At 37.1% G+C, this 20,900-nt stretch overlaps 1 protein-coding gene across 1 annotated transcript; it reads right to left on the reverse strand.

Moving 5' to 3' along the window:
• Positions 1-1,970: 1,970 nt before the first annotated feature.
• Positions 1,971-19,983, reverse strand: slc2a15b (solute carrier family 2 member 15b). The gene is made up of 12 exons (XM_067442715.1): positions 19,844-19,983; positions 16,500-16,598; positions 15,489-15,649; positions 15,261-15,385; positions 13,559-13,704; positions 13,248-13,380; positions 9,666-9,852; positions 5,767-5,878; positions 5,508-5,609; positions 4,320-4,395; positions 2,545-2,672; positions 1,971-2,408 (listed from the first exon to the last, which is right to left on the reverse strand). The coding sequence occupies exons 1-12, from the start codon at positions 19,886-19,888 to the stop codon at positions 2,154-2,156; spliced, it is 1,569 nt and encodes a 522-aa protein (XP_067298816.1). The 5' UTR covers positions 19,889-19,983; the 3' UTR covers positions 1,971-2,153.
• Positions 19,984-20,900: the final 917 nt, after the last annotated feature.

Here is a 20,900-nt window from a genome sequence, read left to right on the forward strand (position 1 = left end):
TTCATAAATACACACACCACACATAAAATAAGTCACACGACATGAAATAAACGGTTGTTGTATTAATTATTGAAAACAACAATTCTTCTTATTCGACAATAGCTTAAAACACATTTCAGCTGAAACAGTAAGACAATTACAGAACAGAATATGTTTATATATATAATAAAGTTTCACATTCCTTTTTATATGTATATTGCTTTTCAGATACTGGTTATAATTATTTTTTTAACATATTTTTTTATTGTTAAGATATTTTTGTTACTATTATTATTATTACTATTATAATTATCATACTTAATAATAATAATAATAATAATAATAATAATAATAATAATCATCATCATCATGGGTTACCAACAAAGGCAAATATTCCGTAGGCTCTGGAATAAAACTACTATGTAAACAAAAACATACTCCAAAATTTAAAAAGGGAGAAGAGACTATAAAACAATATGGCAGCATTCTGACAGCAATCAATAATAGAAGTGTCTTATATAATAGAAGAAGTCTAAATATATAAAAAAAAATGTACATATATAGAATGTGGAAGTCTTGGGGCCAAAAAATGTTCCTCGAATCATTGCATTCGGTCTGCGGGTGGCAGGTGCAGACATCACGCATCATCAGCGCGCTCCACGAGGCTATACAGAGTTACAGAAAGAGAGCCACAGAGTTCCACAAAAAAACAGCAGACGTCTTTTACAGTTCCTTCTGAACCAAAATAACAAGCGTATGCTGCGTTCATGCAATGTCAGAACCGCAATTAAGAGATGGCAACCTGTGACGTTCTACATGGACCTGTTCACATCCTCAGACTAAGATTTATGCGTTTCTCTGGAAACACTACACCCAAAATTTATCTGCAGCAGTCAGGTGGAACAAGTAAGAGCTCTGTAAGTTGATCAAATTCATTATTATAGGTAATTTAGTGACGTGTCTTATGGCGCTTTGCTGAATCTGCTCTGCCTGTGTGCGACCTGCCCGTTCACACCTTGAGGCGTGACTTTAGAGAGCACTCTGAAGGGAGGGTGGGATCTAATGCTAGCCGCTCCAAAATTGCTTACCCTACCTTTAAGGAATGCGAATGGACACTAGTAGTAATAGACCTTATTCCGAGCAGCGCCATCATGACAGGTATGAAAGCGAGGCTGTGAGGGATCCACAATCCCTCAATAGTTAAGCTGATAAAATGAAGTTAATAAAATTAAGCTGATGTCCTCTTATCCAAAGAGACTTTCCTGCATTGCAACCTGAGGGCATTTATTTAGAATCCGAAACCATGTACTGTTGTTTTTCCATGGACCACACTTTAAAATATTTATCATCACAAATCATAAATAATTATTTACTACTTTATCCTAAAAAAGGTTCATATTGACTATGGGCCATGACACCCAAAAAATTCTATAGAGGTACACTGTTGTTTAAATGTATGGAGTCAAAGAGTTTTGTGATGCATTTAACTAATCAGAAGTGACCGCAAAACTTTTAAATAAAAATATTAGGCAGCACCATTGTTTTTAACACTGACAATAAGAAATTGGCATATAAATCAGCATATTAGAATGATTTCTAAAGTATCACGTCGCACTGAAGACTAATAATGGCTACTGAAAAAATGACATTTTAAAATGTATTAAAATAGATTTTTTTTTAAAATAATATAATAATATTTCACAATGTACTGTATTTTTGGCCTTGGAGAGCTTAAGAGAAAAACAAAAATTCCAACCCCAGCTTCTGAACACTAGTGTAGTCCATATTGTGCTCTAAAGCATATTCTAAGCCTTCTGAAAGCAGCTTTGTGTGAGGAAGCTCTCAGACCGCTCAAATTGAATGTAAAGAATAATGCAATGTTGTAGCTTTCAAATCTAGAACTGGAATTAATATATCATCAGGTCTGTCAGCAAAATAAAATGAACTCTAAAATATGGCATCTAATGTGTAGATGTGATATTTTGATCAGAAAGATGTGAGAATTTAAAGCTATTGTATGGCTTTCAGAGAATAAAATGAGCTGCTTTAATGGTGCTTCTGTAGCAAATGCATCAATGGCACAGAATAATTCTTAAATGAAAACATCACATTCTCACAGCACTCAGAACAGTGTTTTGTAGCAGCAGAGCAGAAAACTGCCCTCTTTTTCACAACTATTTCTCTGTCCTGTCCATTTTGTCCTCATCTACATGCGTCAGTGCTCCATACCCATTCATCTTTTTGAGCCTGAGTTCGTCAGTGGTTCCCAGCAGCTGGTTTTCAATTTCACAAGCGTTTCTTGAGGCGAACAACTGACTGATTTCCACAAAAGTTTTGTTCTTTGTTTCAGGGATGATGAAGAAGACGTAGGCTGCCACGCCGACACACACACCACAGAACACCAGGTAACAGAACGCACCAGCTGACATCTAAAATACATGGGATTAAAAATCAACCTTTAACCTGGAATGAACAACAAACTTGTCACTCAACATAATTTGCTATTAAATAAATTGCAAACTGCACTCTGTCCACAATATACAGTGAGCTCCCTAAAAGGCTTACCTGAAGGAATGGAAAGACAAATCCCACAGTGAAGTTTGATATCCAGTTGAGAAATCCTCCTACAATGAAGGCAGAGGGTCGATGGGATTGTCTAAAGAGCTCTCCTGTCATGAGGAATGGGACACCAGCTGTGCAGGAGCAAACATAATAGCATCAAAGCAGGAATATCTGAATTAATTTAAAAAACAACAACTATATTATAAGTTATGTAACATATGCATAGCATATGATTTTGCAAACAAAAAACTAATATATTTTTTCAGCTGCAGGTGGCACTAGTCTATCAAATAAGGCTTAATCGAAAAATTCTGCATCATTTTAAAATGTGTATAATTAGCTGCAGAATATCTGTTTACTAAGAAAGCCCATTAAACTATACCTGACAGAGTCAATAATAATACAAATAATTTGTGACATTTATACAGCTCTTTATCTGGGTCTTCAAAGCAATTTACATTGAAGAGGGGAATCTCCTCAACCACCACCAATGTGCAGCATCCACCTGGATGATGCGACGGCAGCCATATTGCGCCAGAACGTTCACCACACACCAGCTGATTGGTGGAGAGGAGACAAGAGTGATTAAGCTGGGGTTACACTCCTACTCTTTTTCCGAAGGACATCCTGGGACTTTTAATGGCCACAGAGTGTCAGGACCTCAGTTTATCATCTCATCTGAAAGACGGTGCTCTTTGACAGTACAGTGTCCTCATCACTATACTGGGGCATTAGGCCCCACACAGACCATAGGGGGAGCGCCCCCTGCTGGCCTCACTAACACCTCTTCCAGCAGCAACCTAGTTTTTCCATTTGGTCTCCCATCCATGTACTGGCCAGGCTCAGCCCTGCTTAGCTTTAGTGGGAAACCAGTCTTGGGTTACAGGGTCATATGGCTGCTAGCGAGTTAATTGCACTAGTATAATTTACATGAATAGATCTTATTTAGAACATAAACAAATATAGAGGGCAACCTTTAAAGTGTTAGTTCACCCAAAAATGAAATTTCTTTCATTAATGACTCACCCTAATGTCGTTCCACACCGGTAAGACCTCCGTTCATCCTCAGAACACAGTTTAAGATATTTTAGATTTAGTCCGAGGGCTTTCTGTCCTTTGAATGTAAGTGAATGTCCACTTGCTGTCCACGTCCAGAAGGTAATGAAAACATCATCAAAGTAGTCCATATGTGACATCAGTTGGTTAGTTAGACTCTTTTGAAGCGTCGACAATACATTTTGGTCCAAAAATAACAAAAAATACGACTTTATTCAGCATTGTCTTCTCTTCCATGTTTGTTTTCAAACCTCAAATAAAGATTCAAACGGTTATGAATCAGCAGATTGATTCGTGATTCGTATCGCCAATATCATGTGATTTCAGCAGTTTGCCAGTTTGACACACGATCTGAATCATGACCTTTTGAATCTTTATTTGAGGAACACGGAAGAGAAGACAATGCTGAATAAAGTCCAAAATGTATTGTCGACGCTTGAAAAGAGTCTAACTAACCAACTGATGTCACATATGGACTACTTTGATGATGTGTTCATTACCTTCTGGAGATGGACAGCAAGTGGACATACACTTACATTCAAAGGACAGAAAGCCCTCGGACTAAATCTAAAATATCTTAAACTGTGTTCTGAGGATGAACGGAGGTCTTACGGGTGTGGAACGACATTAGGGTGAGAGTCATTAATGAAAGAAATTTCATTTTTGGGTGAACTAACCCTTTAAGAGTAAGATGTACATGAAGGCATGAAAATGATCCTCACCAGGCCCAATGCAGAATCCAGCGATGATTCCAACCACACAAGCCACACTGATGTACCGCATGAAGGGTAAATGAGCCTAACCAAAGACAAAAGAGCTGGACATCAAAATATATAAACTAAATTTAAAAATAAAATAAAAACTTCAAATGTTTGAGGTCAGTAATATTTTAATACTTTAATACATATATCAAGAAAGGATTCCTTAAACTTATCAAAACTGACAATAATTATATGCCAAATAAATGCTGTTGATAAAACAAGAAATGTTACAAATCAGCATATTAGAATAATTTTCTGAAGGATCATGGTACAATGAAGGCTGTAATGGCTGAGTAATGAGTGTAGAAAAGTCAGCTTTGCCATGACAGGAATAAATTACATTTTGAAATGATATTAAATAGAAACAGTTATTTTAAATTCGAACAATATTTCTGTCATGCCTGCCAGCCGGAGTGCCTATGATGGCCACCAGAGGGCACTCCTCCCTAGTTCTTTGCCATTCCATCATGAACTTAGTTCCCACAATAAACCTTTGCCTGGACTCATTATCTGTGATTTCATCTAACTGTGTGCCTTTAGCTTGCTAATGTCAGTGTATATAAGCCCTGTGTTTTCTCTCACTCATTGCAAAGTCTAGGTTTAGATTCTCTGCAGTTTTCTAGACCCTTTTGCCCGTGTTTTTGACCTCTTCCCTGTTAAATGGATTATGATTCTGGATTGTCATTTGGTTCTTCAACCTAAATCTCTGAGCATTCTGTAACAATTGCACACTATTTATGATTTTGTTTTTCCAATCAAATAAATGCATCTTTGGTGAGCAAAAGAGACTTGTTTACACACACACACACACACACACACACACACACACACACACACACACACACACACACACACACACACACACACACACACACACACACACACACACACACACACACACACACACACACACAAATATATGAGTTTAAATATATTATGTATATAAATATATTATATATTTCTTATATAAGTAAGACATATATATGTTTATATATATATATATATATAAGGTAATTCAGCTAGACTGTACATTTTCTAAAAGTGCCTTTAAGATACAATTAGTTACAGTAATAACTAATTATTAGTCAAGTGTCAATAATCTTGAGGTCATTGAGACAAGAGCAAGTAAATATTGGTGTTCATAATTACCTGTAACATGAGGGAGAATGTGATTCCAGCACAGCACACGCCCATAAAGCTAAAGCCACCAATCATCAGAGGCCTTCTACCCACACGCTCAATAGTAAAGCACTGAACAACATGAATTATACAGTGTTACTCAAAGGTTAAATTTGCCATTGTATTTTTACTCAGCACATAACATAATATGTATGTACAGAACAATCCCAATTGCAAAAAACATTGTAATACGGTTTCCTAATATTTACGGTATGAACGTAATTCTCACTCCTATGAGTCCAGCGATGACCTCTATGGCTCCAGTGCCAACGGTTGTGTACTGAATCTGATGAGCAGGAATGCCGGCATTCTCAAAGATGGTATTGGTGTAGAACCAGATCTAGAAATAGAAACCAGGTGTTCCATTTTATCATCTCAAATAACATTATTGCCATTTTTATGGTAATTGTCATCACCAGTTCCACTGTTAAAAACACACACACACACACCGTTTCATTTTCATTTTCATTTCATTTATTTATTTATAAAGCACAAATAAACACAACAAAAGTTGACCACTGTGCTGTACAAAGAACAGTAATAAAAATAAGAATAATAAATAATAATATAAACACAACAATAAAAGAGAAATTAAAAAAATAAAATAATAATAATTTAAAATAATAATAATAATAATAACAATACATCACTAAATTTAAGCTTAAAAGGAAACCATGAGTTATAATGAATGGAATGCTTGATTTAAAAAGTAAGACTGTAACTTCGATTTAAATTCATATATCGACGATGCAGACCTCACAGATAATGGAAGACTGTTCCATAACCTAGGACCAGCCACTGAAAACGCACGGTCACCTCGCAACTTCAATCTTGTTCTAGGATATGCCAATGTAATACTGTCTGAGGATCGCAAACATCTAACTGACTTATTTACAATCAAAATATCTGACAGATATGCAGGTGCCAAACCATTTAACGACTTATAAACAAACAACAAAATTTTAAATTCAACTCTATAATGCACTGGCAACCAATTAAGAGACGCTAATACTGGAGTAATGTGTTCGCGTTTACGAACCTTAGTTAAAAACCTAGCCGCGGCATTTTGGACCATCTGAAGCCTTGCAATCGAAGATTGAGGTAATCCGATATACAAAGAGTTACAGTAGTCCAAGCGAGATAAAACAAAGGCATGTATAACTCTTTCGAGGTCTTTTAAAGATAAAAAAGATCTGACTTTAGACAGTAGTTTAAGATGGAAAAAACATGATTTTACAACCGAATTTATATGTTTGTCAAATTTAAGGGACAGATCAAGAACAACTCCCAAATTTTTAACCGTTGGTTTGATATAAGAGTTTAGTTTACCACAGTTAAGATTTAGATTTCCTTTTTTAACTGAAGGCCCAAAGACAATTGCTTCAGTCTTGCACTCATTTAGATGCAAAAAATTCAAAGACATCCAAGATTGTACATCCGCTAAGCATGCAAGCAATGTTTCTAAGCCATGCTTGTCATTATGTTTTAGGGGTAAATAGATTTGGGTGTCGTCTGCATACAAATGAAAAGACACTCCATGCTTCCTAAAAATTGAACCTAGTGGAAGCATGTAAAGGGAAAATAAAATGGGAGCCAAAATAGACCCTTGAGGAACACCACAGGTAAGAGATGCTACAGATGAAGTAGCATGACCAATACCTACTGAAAAGGTTCGATTACTAAGATAAGATCTGAACCAGCTCAGGGCAGTTCCTTGGATTCCCACACACTTTTCAAGGCGTGATAAAAGAATGCTATGGTCCACTGTATCGAAAGCTGCACTCAAATCTAAGAGTACTAAAATTACTGAGTTCCCAGAATCAACTAGTAATAAAATATCATTCAGTACTCTTAGAAGTGCAGACTCAGTACTATGATTTTTCATAAAACCAGACTGGAATTTTTCTAGAATACTGTTAGTGGCCAAAAAACTATTTAATTGCAAAAACACAGCTTTCTCTAAAATTTTTGCAATAAACGGTAAGTTAGAAATTGGCCTAAAATGTGATAGGACAGTTGTGTCCAGGTTTGGCTTTTTCAACAGAGGTTTAACCAAAGCATGTTTACAAAAAGCAGGAACAGACCCAGAAAGAAGGCTCTTATTTATAATTTCTAGAATCCAGACCCCAACACTATCAAATACCTGTTTAAAAAATTGGGTAGGAACAATATCGAGAGCAGAGGTAGAAGGCTTCAGCTTAACAACTGAATCCATTAAACCCAGCATAGTAATCGGCTCAAATGAATTTATAAACTTAGTGGGAATCAAAACTTCTGCAGGGTCATCAGTACAGGGAGTAATGCACTGTCTAATTGAATCTATTTTATCCACAAAAAATCTCAAAAAGTCTTCACACAAAGAAGAAGACTCCACTAAATAATTATTACTTGTTGGATTAAAAACAGAATTCAATACTTTAAATAAAGTCCTGGAATTATTTGTGTTATTTAAAATTATCTCCGAAAAATATGTAGATTTGGCAACTTTCACCGCTTTTTGATATATAATTAATGACTCCCGTAGGATTTCATAGGATATTTGGAGTTTATCCTTTTTCCACCTGCGTTCTGCTCTTCTGCAGGCTTGTCTTAAACTACGAGTTTCACTGTTTCGCCATGGTTCAACTTTGTTTTTATGTTTTTTTAGTTTCAAAGGGGCAACACTATCTAACACACTGGTGCATACAGAATTAAACATGTTAAGAAGCTCATCCACATTTAACACAGTAGTAAGATAATCAACAGAAAGCAGATGACAAGCCTCATTGAATGCTGCGGAAAAATTTACAACAGTGGTTGGGCCAAATAAGCCAACACGTGACCATTTCGCAGGTCTAGTGATTTCAGTAGTATGACAGGAAATATCAGCAGAAAACATTATAGGCATATGATCCGAAAAACTTAAATCACCAATAAGAATGTCTGAAATAGAAAGGCCATGTGTAAGTATCAAGTCTAAAATATGACCTTGTGCGTGTGTTGGTTCTTTCACCCATTGAGAGAAATCACAAGCATCAATAAGACTAATAAACTCTTTCGCTAATACTGTGGAGTCACAACAAACATGAATATTAAAATCACCAACGATTAGAATTTTCTCAAATTTAGGGGTAATGCCACCTAGGAATTCTGAGAACTCATTAATAAAGTTTTTGTTTGATTTTGGTGGACGATAAACCACTGCTACCACCAATGAGTTCTTGGAGTCCACTGAAAATAGTTGAACTTCAAAGCTTGTGAAAGTGTCCGTTTCTATTATTCGGCAACAAAAACTGTCTCTAAAAACAGATGCCAGGCCACCTCCCCGGCCAGACAAACGGGGAGAATTAAAAAAATTATAATTAAGAGGAGTAAGATCAGAGAAAGGACTATTATCTCCGACAGATAGCCAGGTCTCAGTCACAAATAAAAAATCTAAGTTGCCAGAGTTTATAAAGTCGTTGAGAATAAACGTCTTGTTTCCAAGCGACCTCGAATTTACTACAGCCATTTTGATTGAAGATGAGTCACCGACCTGTTGTGAGGCGATATGTGACGCCCGACACAGCGGACGAAGATGATGATAGTCCACCCCACCCCGCCGAAAACGAGGTGAGCGTCTGCGAAGAGGCTGCCGTAACGTATCCGCTGACAGAGGCACAATCCATTGATATGGAATTTCGAGAGAACGCCGTGAGATGTAAAAGCCGCGATCCAGCTCTGGCCACGCAACATCCAGACAAGGATGACGTGTCATTTGAAAAGCCATGCAGGATCTCAGTCTAACAGCGATGCCCCCCCGCTTTCCTCTCCTCCTGCGCCGTTTCCTCCCGGAAAAAGCACACGGTACCCGGCGCAACCACCAAGGTATATCAGTCAGCAGAGGTGGAGGGGGTAAGCTGGAACTCGGGCCAGTCATATCCTTGTTGGCGTGAGGCGCAACAATAGATCTAATATTGAGCAGCATTTGGCGATCGTACTTTAACGATGTAGCCACATTTTGACTTATTATAGCCAACGAATTTGAACACTCAAACAGACCAAGAAACAAGTGGAAACAACAGAGGATCAGACGGCATGCCCTTACTATCGGCGCCATCTTCCAAAATCAGTTTTTGTCGTCCACCAGACAACTCCAAACAACTCCCCGCATCGATTCCAGACAGCTGCATCCCAGCATTGACCACAATGACTGTAACAAGCTGCCAGCGAACAGAGGGATCCCTGATGAGCTGCAATACTGAGACAGTCTCCATTGAGGACAAAGAGCGCTGCTCCGCCTGCATCTCTTCCACCTCAGCCTGGATGTTAGACTTAGTTCGGTACCACTTCAGTGCTGCAAAGAGGAATCAGAATATTAGTGGTACACTAGTGAATCAGAACAGCAGAATACAACAGATCACTTTGGATTAAAGCATACTCTTGTGAAAAAGAAGTATGCTTAATTGCATTAAATCTGCACTTGTAGTGTACTTCAAATCTTTATATATACAGCGAGGAAAACAAGTATTTTTTGAACACCTAAGAAAATCAATGTTAATATTTGGTACAGTAGCCTTTGTTTGCAATTACAGAGTTCAAACATTTCCTGTAGTTTTTCACCAGGTTTTGCACACACTGCAGGAGGGATTTTGGCCCACTCCTCCACACAGATCTTCTCTAGATCAGTCAGGCCTGTCGCTGAGAAACCCGGAGTTTGAGCTCCCTCCAAAGATTCTCTATTGGGTTTAGGTCTGGAGACTGGCTAGGCCATGGCAGAACCTTGATATGCTTCTTACAGAGCCACTCCTTTGTTATCCTGGCTGTGTCTCCTTAATATAGTGCAGTCGCCCGGTCCAATGTGCAGAAAAACACCCCAAAGCATGATGCTACCACCCCCATGCTTCACAGTAGGGATGGTGTTCTTGGGATGGTACTCATCATTCTTCTTCCTCCAAACACGTTTAGTGGAATCATGACCAAAAAGTTATATTTTGGTCTCATCTGACCACATGACTTTCTCCCATGATTCCTCTGGATCATCTAAATGGTCATTGGCAAACTTAAGACGGGCCTGCACATGTGCTAGTTTAAGCAGGGGAACCTTCTGTGCCATGCATGATTTCAAACCATGACATCTTAGTGTTTTACCAACAGTAACCTTAGAAACGGTGGTCCCAGCTCATTTCAGGTCATTGACCAGCTCCTCAGTTCAGGGCTGATTTCTAACCTTTCTTAGGATCATGGAGACCTCACGAGGTGAGATCTTGAATAGAGCTCCAGTCCGAGGGAGATTGACAGTTATGTTTAGCTTCTTCCATTTTCTAATCATTGCTCCAACAGTGGACCTTTTTTCACCAAGCTGCTTGGCAATTTCCCCATAGCCCTTTCCAGCCTTGTGGAGGTGTATCATTTTGTCTCTAGTGTCTTTGGACAGCTCTTTGGTCTTGGCCATGTTAGTAGCTGGATTCTTACTGATTGTATGGGGTGGACTGGTGTCTTTATGCAGCTAAAAACTTCAAATATGTGCATCTAATTTAGGATAATAAATGGAGTGGAGGTGGACATTTTGAGGAACATTGAGGCAGACTAACAGGTCTATTAGGGTCAAAATTCTAGCTGATAGACAGGTGTTCAAATACTTATTTGCAGCTGTATCATACAAATAAAAAAATAAAAAAATCATACATTGTGATTTCTGGATTTTTTTCCCCTCCAGATTATGTCTCTCACAGTGGACATGCACTTACGATGACAATTTCAGACCCCTCCATGATTTCTAAGTGGGAGAACTTTAAAAATAGCAGGGTGTTCTTATTTTCCACACTGTATATATACAGTATATATATAAACTGTACTTGCAGAGAATATAATATCAAAGAGAGTATACATTTTTACAACTGCACATTTAAATATGTAAAATGTAAAGTTTTACTTTGAAGTACATAACTACTAATTTCATCCCCAGAAAAAAAAAATTCTAGAAATTTAATAGAGACATCAGTAGTATTCAATTTAATGACCACCATGCAATTAATAAATCGATACGTATGGCAATCCACCAGAAGTTAGTTATTTTTGTCTATAAAGTTTTAAATATGGATATTTTTCTTATACAAACGCATCACTTCACTTCACTTCAGAAGGCCTTTATTATCCCCCCGGAGCCGTGTGGAGCAGTTATATGATGGAAAGATGCACTTCACAAATGTGGCAACAATTCACTAAAATTATAAAGGTTGGATTAGCCAGGACTTTTTTTTTATATAACTCAGATTTTATTAATTACAGACAAATGTGTTTCATTTTTTAATTGATTGACAGAACTAGCTTCCTTGTAAGTCAAATGCCACCATGGCAAAGAAAAACCAAAGTGTTTGTAGAGGAGAAAAAAAAGAGCAGTTCTCCTCTGGCTATACAGCATAAGCATGTCAATGCTGGTTAGCTATATGTAAGTGTTTAATGATGTATCTTAGTCGTCTGATCAACATTTAAGAAGTATATCTTAAGATATGCTTCAATTAGCAACCCAACATGATGTTAAGCCTCATAACATTATCAGCTACATCAAAATCATTCCCTTAAATCATGTACAAAAACATCTTAATTATGTATAGAAATGGCTATGTTTCTACTGCAACTCTTCTTTAACCCTGTGTCACATTCTTTGGTGTATTCAGTGAGTTCCCCGCCTGGTAGCTGCTGTATGACTGATAGGCCTTTTGTAGTGGCGCCTTCTGAAGCTCTGAGATCACAGTAAGGCTAATAACAGCTTATGAGAGTCTCCTGGTTGAGCCACAAATCCCTCCAACACAATTCAATCAGCTTTTAACGCAGTCAAGTGAAAGGAAACATTCAGAAGAATTTCTAGAATCCATTCTTTTCATGGAAGAATTTAATTTGTAAAACAGAAACAGAAATGTAATTTTTGTTTTCTTTTTGAAACTTGACACATCAGAGGATACAGCGGTCCATGTTTTCCATGCAATTACAATGAATGGGCACTGATACAAAAGTATCATTACATTAGTCCAGGCACCTTGTGTGTTAAATAAATCTTCTGAACTTTTTGTGAGGCAAAATTGTTATTCAGCGATAATCTTCATTATATTCTCAACACGCACAAAAATAAAATAAAAAAAATCACGTGTTCCAAAAGAAAAAAACTGATACAGATTTGGAACAACATGAACCAGAGTCCTGTTGAACAACATCCAAAATCGCAATTTGTTTTAAATTAGTACAGTTTAACATCCATCATATTGCCATCACCCTGTTTTCATATGCATTTTGAAGTAATCGCATCAGAAACGAGTGAAGGAAATGCAAAATGTCGAAATAAAAATACCTTAATTCGCAATAATCTTAATTTGTTTTACGCTTGCTTGTACCAATCCGCTCTAACAACTTGATGTTTTGTTATTTTGTTTGCAAACTTTGAAAAGATTTGCTTCACATTTAGATGGAAACCCAGCTATTGTCATATGACTATGTGACCTACCAGCGTCAATTGGGTTGTTTCACTGCCAAATTGTCTCCCGTGGCCTCATGGGATATAAAGTGTCCATCATATGCACACTTCAGTCTCTGCAGAAGTCATCCGGGTATATTTTGCCTACTGTTTTATGAGTACTGTGAATTCAAACATACTACTTTTTCAGCGACTATGTAGTAGGGAAGTATGCGATTTCGGATGCAGCCACAATTTCGATTTTTGGCTGAACTGTTTCTTTAAATAAGAAAAAACTTTACCTTTGATAGTGGCATGAATGTTTTGCTTTTCCATCAACAGATATCTCGGACTCTCTGGGAACCATGGCAACAACATGAGCTGTATGAATGTAGGCACCACGACTAGGGAGAGAAACAGAGGCCAGTGCTCTTCCTGTGCGAAACAACCAAATGATAATGATAAGAAGACTTAACAAGACTAAAATCAAAGCAGTAACAGATCTGTTTCACATGGCAAAACATGCTGGACGTTTGAAATATATTAATCAATATATCTGTAATATTCATAACAGAGAAATAAAATCTTATAAAATGAAATAGAATGGAAGCACCTTGCCCAAGATCTCATGGAGTCCTAAAATCTGAGCAATAAACACTCCTATACAGATGAAGATGCTGGGCACAAGTCCTAGGAAGCCCCGGAGATTCTTTGGAGCAATTTCTCCCAGATACATTGGCACAACGCTGAGAGCTATTCCTACAGCAGCACAGCAGAGGAACACATTTTAGTAGGCTACAGCAGAAAAATACATACAATGTTACTGATGGCTCTAGAAGAGTTTTAAAAAGGAAAGGGGTTCCCTTTCTAAGGGTACAGCAACACAGCGTCATGGTGTTGACACTACGGGAATGACTTTGTGCAGGACACGTCAAGCCATGGAAAGCATAGGATTGGAATGAATGGATTGTGGAATGGATTGTGGAATATCAAAGGCAGCCAAGGATACATCTATGCTGCCTTCAAAAATCGATCAGATGAAGGTGCCTCAGGAGACAGAAAGTAAAGCTAACATTGGATTCTGACGTGCCTTTCACCCTAGGCCGTATTACGTCCCAAAGAATGTTAAACGTTTTGGTGGTCGCATTTTGTCAAGAGACAATTCTCAAAAAAAAAAAAAAAAATCATATAGATTTGGAATGAAATGAAAAATCATGTAGATTTTGGCATGAGGGTCAGTAAATGCAACCCGATCACACATAAATCCGTATAAATAGTACGAGTGTGCAATGTCGTGGAATGTATACGCACAAAACTCATTTTGGCGTGCATATGATACGCTGTTTTTCGCGTGCATATGATACGCACTTTATGGCGTATATGTGACACGCTCTCTTGGGTAGGTTTAGGGTAGTGGGGTGGGGGGTTCGTATGTATAATTTGCCATAAAATGCGTATCATATGCACGCAAAAAAACAGCGTATCATATGCACACCAAAATGAGTTTTGGCGTATATATTCCACAACATTGCACAATCGTACTATTTATACGCATTTTTCGGGAGATCCGGCTGGTTTTTCGGATTAGTTTCAATTACCTTCTAACGTTAGTTAACAAAGCTAAACAGCATTGCACTTTGTGTAATGAGTTACATAAAATGTTAAATGGACCAACCTTAAATAATAAAATACACTTACCGGTTGTGGTACATAAACAATGCCTTCTCCAGACAAAGAGGGAACTGCGTCATCTTTTAAGAATAATCTTTCTGCGAATCCGGCATTAAACTGATTGAGATTGAGGAAGCAGTCCTCAGAAAAATGTGCTGCACATAGTTTTAAATTGTGATTATAATTTTCCGGAACCGAGTTAACCATAAACTGTAGCCACGATCTCTACGTACAGCGTCCGTGGGAAGGCCAAACAAAGGTGATTTGACTCCGGGATGAAAATAACAGCGTTTCAATGGCATGGCGACAAACACACTCTACAAAAACAACGCTTCCTATTCTCGACCTGCGAGAGCAAAAGGACCACGCCCCCGAATTTGCGTGTTCTTGTGAGCGGAGGGTTCGTCAACAAACGGTTTAAGTTGCGTCATTAAAGCAGGAAATGCAGCGGTGTAGTCCAAACCGACCGTTCGCTGTAGGCTTTGAAAGGGAACTTCTGTTAAATAAAATATCTCGCTTGGCATTGAACTTTGAGTTTTATAATTGTACAGGTATTATTTATGCTTTAACAGCAACATTACACACTAACTAAAGTTTGAAAGATGGAATCGCAAAGAATGGGACCTTTAAATTAAATGAATTACCTGAATGTATCCCTGTAATGAAGCGTCCAATGATGATCATCTCTGGAGATCCACATAATCGACTGAAGCCCATCAGCCCTCCACCGATAAACACCAGAATGGTGCTGTGTACCAGTGTTCCTTTCCTACAAATTAGAAAGAAGCACAAAACATAAGCCGCTATAGGACTTTGGCCTCGAAGCTGTGTAATGTATCAAGGGAAATGTATGAATGAGCCGCATACTATACCTCCCAAATCTGGTAACCTGCATTCCCACTGTGAGAGAGCCCACCAGGCCTCCAATTGCAAATATAGACACAGTGACTGAATACATAAGTGTAAGAGTCTCTTCATCCACTCCCGACCCATTCCGCCTCACAATGGTTTGGTTAAAAAAGTCCTTTATGTACTGTGAGAAGAACAAATACAAAGAAAATATGTTGTGTAGCTTACATATATTACATTATTACATAATTAATATACATTTCTTAATACCTTGTCTGGGCATCACCATCATGCTATCATGCTTACACAGTTATGATAGGCTATAGATATATGACATAAATTTACCAAAATAATTCCTACTAATTTAAATCACACATTTAATGCAATTCCAACAGATTATGGATTAAAAACTTCTCAGCTGTTCGCAATCAAATTCTAATGAAATGGGCCTCTAGTCTTTTGCAATTAGATGAATAGAGAATGATAGAAAAATCTAAATAGCCAGTCAAAATTGTACAGTGCAGAAAAGATGAATGTTATCATAGTAGAGACCCCCCCCCCCAAAAAAAACCCAATGTCATGTGATGTTTGTATTTCTCTTTTTTTATCCACCTTTTTCTATGTACCCATTTTGCCATTTTCATATTTATTTCTTCTTAATGATCATGAATTTAGAGCATACACATTTTTTGCCTCATTAGTGTTTCACAAGTTGAAGTTAGTTTCAGTACGATCATGCTCTGATACCTCTAGTCTAGTCAGTACTCGTGACTTGATAGAAGTATGTACCAATTTAAGCCTTCACTGTAATTCAGCACTTGTAGCACTATTGACATCTATTAGTTTAAATAGCCTTCATATTAAATGAAATTTTATGTCAGAGGGCACATTTTAAGAACATATTAAAAAGCCCTCAATCAATATCAGACAAAAATAAATTAAAATGAGATTCAGTGTTTCAACAAGTACGTGTTTCAAAAACTGTAACTGTTACTGTATGTGAGACTATGTGAAAAAGTGTTGGTGTCATTCACCTGTGCAGGAGAATTAACCACAGCCAGGTTATAACCATAGAGCAAGGAGCTCCCAAAGGAAGAGAGGAATGCTACTGCCAACAGGGATGAGGTTAGATGCTGGAGAAACATGTGACAGACAACCATTTTTAAAAACACACTTTCCTGTTTTTGGATTTAAAATTTTCAGAAGATTACATGTTTCTAACAAAAGGTTTCTTTCATAAGGAAGATGAATTAAAGGTGCCCGCCTAGAATGAGTTGAAACAATATGTTAAATTGTTCTCTGATATCTACATAGAGGGCATTTGGCTTATTTAAGGGCACAAATTGTTCAGATACAGTTTTACAGGTCCATTTACAACCCTATAAATTGTCCCTAGGATGTAATGCTCTGTTTTTGCCTTATTTGGAAGGGTCATGAGTATTAATGTTGAGCTCTGCTCTGATTGGCTTATTTCAGCCGCTCACAGCTCACAGTTGTTCAGTGAAGCGGCTCGTGAGTCCTGACCGTCCTGACACAACACAGACCGACTTTAATGACACTTTAAGGAAAACATCTCAAACGGAGATTGATAAAATGCAGCTTAGTTGTTTATTGGTGTTTTCAGATCATCCGCACGCGAAAAAGAGCTCACGTTCTTGCGGTTGCCAGTAATTAAATCCCCCAAAAAGAACTGTGAAAAGATCTCAAATACTATCCAGTGTTTTACCTAAACATGTCCAATCTGGCAACGATATGCACGCAAGCTCTCTCTCGCGCACAGGTGATCTGAAAACACCAATAAACAAGTAATGACGTTTGCTAGAAGGATCACGTGAAAGATCTGTAAGCAAAGTTTCTAGGGTTGTATTTTGTAATACAACATAATATTAACCTTTGTCATTAGACATACTATTTAGTTTTGTATGGTACTTGGAGACATCTAGACAATGCGGTCTCTCTAAGAAACTTTCAATTTAATCAGAAATTGTTTAAACAGCTAGTCAATAAGTTGATAAATTACTTACTGCTTGCAGGAATATAGTTGCCCCTTTCTTCAGTTTAAGACACTGAGTGAAGCTTGCTTGAAATGGGCCGAACAAACGAACGATTTGTTGTGGTATCCGATTATAATAACCCTCAACCATGTGTCATAAGAGCCGTTTTTGATATCTTCGAGTTTCTTGTTTACTATCAGTAGATTTGGCTTGTTTCGACAGATGCAAATGTTGGGGGCGTGCATATAAATGATCCCCAACGCTTACGTCATGGTTGGGTTTATGTTGAGAAGCACTTTTTTTTCTGTTGAGTTTTTGATTTACGAGATTTACATAAGAAATAGGAGGCAATGGTGTTTGAGACTCCATGTACTGAACTCTTATTATTTCACTATAGCAAGGTTAATTACATTTTTTGTTCTAGGGCACCTTTAAGTATATGAAACTATATGAATATGAACAGACCTTTCTTTAATAACAAATTCTCCCTGTAAGCAGCTTTGTGTGTTCAATGCTGTTGTCTGTGGTATATAGGCAGCATGAGTAGATTACAGAAATATTTGCATTTCAATACACACTGCAACCAACACTGAAGTAGGAAATTTCTATCTGGAGTACACAATCACACTTTAAGCATGAATGCAAAATGATTTAAAACCCTACACTGAGTCTGAAGTATTAGACTCTGGCACTGATCCATTTAGCATGTGACTGCATTAGCGTGGAAGTGAACCATAACTAGATCTGGCATGAGTGTTCGCTCGCTGCCCAGGCCAACTGAGTTACAAAAATTATCTTGCACATGAACAAAATTCTCAACACTATCACAACCTGCTAAAAGTGTGAAAGCATTTAAGTGGAAAAATATTCACAGCTGTGGGGGATGGAAGAAGTGGAAAACTAAAAGGTTGAAAGCTGTCATCACAAGATAAATAAGTGAATGAAAATAAACAGAAATTCCTTTCTTATATTTCACAAACCATTTTGTTCTGATTTACAGTGGTCCTAAACTCTAGTAGAAAAGACTAATTTTATTATAAAATGAATTAGTAAAGCATTGTTGGAGAATAACATTCAGGGAAATACTTGTAAAAAAAACAACTGTGTTTCTAAGTTTTTTCACAAGCAGCTAAAATACAGGTTAAATTGACATTTTAAATTTATTTATGGGTGGGATCTTGTCACATGGGCCCAAAAAGACTATCAGGCACAAGATGTTCACAAGATGCAGTAGAGCTTTAGAAGTAAAAAAGCCCATTCATTTTCAGTAAAGAGAAATTGATTAATAACAGTATAAACCTTTCACATCAAACAGGTCTTCTAAGAGAGGCAGAATCAATGACTATTAAGTCAATAGTTTCATACGGTCATTTACAATGTAATTACATAATTAGTTCCAATCACTCCATTCAAAAGGTAATATGCACCATTTAGGTACTAATATGCACCTTTAGGGGTAAATAACATACATTCACAAACATGTAACTTTAATAAAGTTTTTTTTTGTTGTTGTTGTTGTTGGCATAGGCCTAATTTGTAGTACACTGCATTCATTATTTTGCTTTAAAAAAGGGTTGTAATGTTGTGATTAATATCTGAATTTGTTTATTTATTGAAGAATCTTTACTAATCCCTTTACAGAAAATGAATGGGAAATATAATCCCAGTGTACTGCTTTTACATTCACATGCTGCCATATCTGCTTTATACAAATGCCAAATAAAAAAGACTTATTGGACCACTGCCTTTGAACATATAAGAACCATAAATTAATGTATAACTCTAATGATGCTGTCTTGTTGGGCTTGCTTCCTTCACAGAAATGTGAAAGCACACAGGTTCATAAGTTATTATATACAGACTGTCTAGAGGCATTCTTTAGCAATATATTCTTGTTAGTTTTAATTCTTAAGACCTTGAGAGAGAGATTTAACTCTAAAAATGAGCAATATAACTGAGGTAACTGAGGTAGTCTAACAAGACATTTAACCTTTTTCATTAGCTTTACCTAACCTATAAATGTTTCATATAAAATATAATATAAAAGTTTCAGTAGTCAGTAAACATTACACTATGCTATCTGTCAAATTAAGACAATAACCGTAGTAATAATGAAGAAAGTTGAAGAAATATGCTACAAATAAACGGGCATAAATTAGATTTAGATTTTATAGAGATTGCAAGATGGCTTTGCAAACAATCGCTTACTTTGAGAACAAAATAAGAAAGGATTTCTGTATTAGGCCAACTTCTCGCAATTCGACAGATGTCATGAGCATTCATAATTGAATATTTGTCTCTGTCATAACTCAAGACACTACAGCATTTGCATGTGATAATGCTAATAACAACAATAATATGCAAAGTAAATTAGTGCTACTTACCCCTCTACTTTTCCCATTAGGATCTAATAAAACCTCCTCTGCCATCTATTACCACAAAAGAAAGCGGCCCTCTGACTAAAACTCGAATGAGAGCGGGTATTGTTTTTTCCCTAAAACTTTATACCACCGGCATCCCAATTCAGGCTATTTCGGGAAAGAAGGCGTTCTGAATTATGAGTGCATTTTGCACATTTAACAGGGAGGAGGCAGAGTATATGACGTTTAACCAATCCTTGCTTGCTGTCAAACAGAGCTCCTCCTGCAAGTATTTCTCACTGTTTTAAAAGGTCAAATTGTAAGACTGACACTGTCACATGCTAACAACCCGCGTGATTTAACTCTTTGTTCAAATTAATCGGACCTTTAATGCGAGAGTGAACACTTAAGAATTCAGCTTTTTTGACAACCTGCTCAAAATGAACCATATGAAATGCAAGAAATAGTAGTCCCAGTTAGCTATTTTATATTAGCCAGTTAGATGTTTATGGGAGGAAATGAAATAAAGTAAGTTGTAGAGAATCTTCTTCTATATCTACTTTCCCATTGAAAGCATTTAGGAATGAACCAGCCTATATTTACATTTTTAGCCTTTATTATTTATGTGACTTGCATCAAAACCCCAAAGCCTGGCATGAGCTTTTAGTGAACTGTTTGGTATTTAATCAGATTCAATAGGTTAAGTGCAACCACACATCCGCACTTTTCACACATAACAGAAGACCAATGACCGTTAATGTCTTTGTGTTAAACATTTGATTCAAGGACTGATGAAACCGAAAACTCCTGACCACCAGTATTACCAGCACTTCATCATGGTCATCAAACTCTGAAATCTGCACATGTACTAACTGAATTGCTACATTTTAAAATTGTAAATGTCTTGCTGTGCGAATTAGTACCGCTGTTTAGGCACTCACGTGAAACTAGACTGCAAGCCACTATCTTAAAACATTAGTCATAGTTCAATGACCTTTGCTTGGCATTAGGCCCTCGAGGGCTTAAAGAGTTAGTTCACCTAAAAATGAAAATCCTGCCATCATTTGCTGACCATCAAGTC

The sequence above is a fragment of the Pseudorasbora parva genome, chromosome 4 (assembly GCF_024679245.1).
Source record: "Pseudorasbora parva isolate DD20220531a chromosome 4, ASM2467924v1, whole genome shotgun sequence".
NCBI lineage: Eukaryota > Metazoa > Chordata > Actinopteri > Cypriniformes > Gobionidae > Pseudorasbora > Pseudorasbora parva.

Bases quoted from the DNA above. Each gene is read 5' to 3' on its own strand.
- slc2a15b (XM_067442715.1), bottom strand. From the start codon at position 19,888: ATGGCAGAGGAGGTTTTATTAGATCCTAATGGGAAAAGTAGAGGG. The intron at 5,610-5,766 runs GTGAGAATTACG...CATGTTGTTCAG, and splicing joins TCATCGCTGGACTCATAGGA to TGCTTTACTATTGAGCGTGT. The intron at 2,409-2,544 runs GTAAGCCTTTTA...CATGTATTTTAG, and splicing joins TTGTCTTTCCATTCCTTCAG to ATGTCAGCTGGTGCGTTCTG.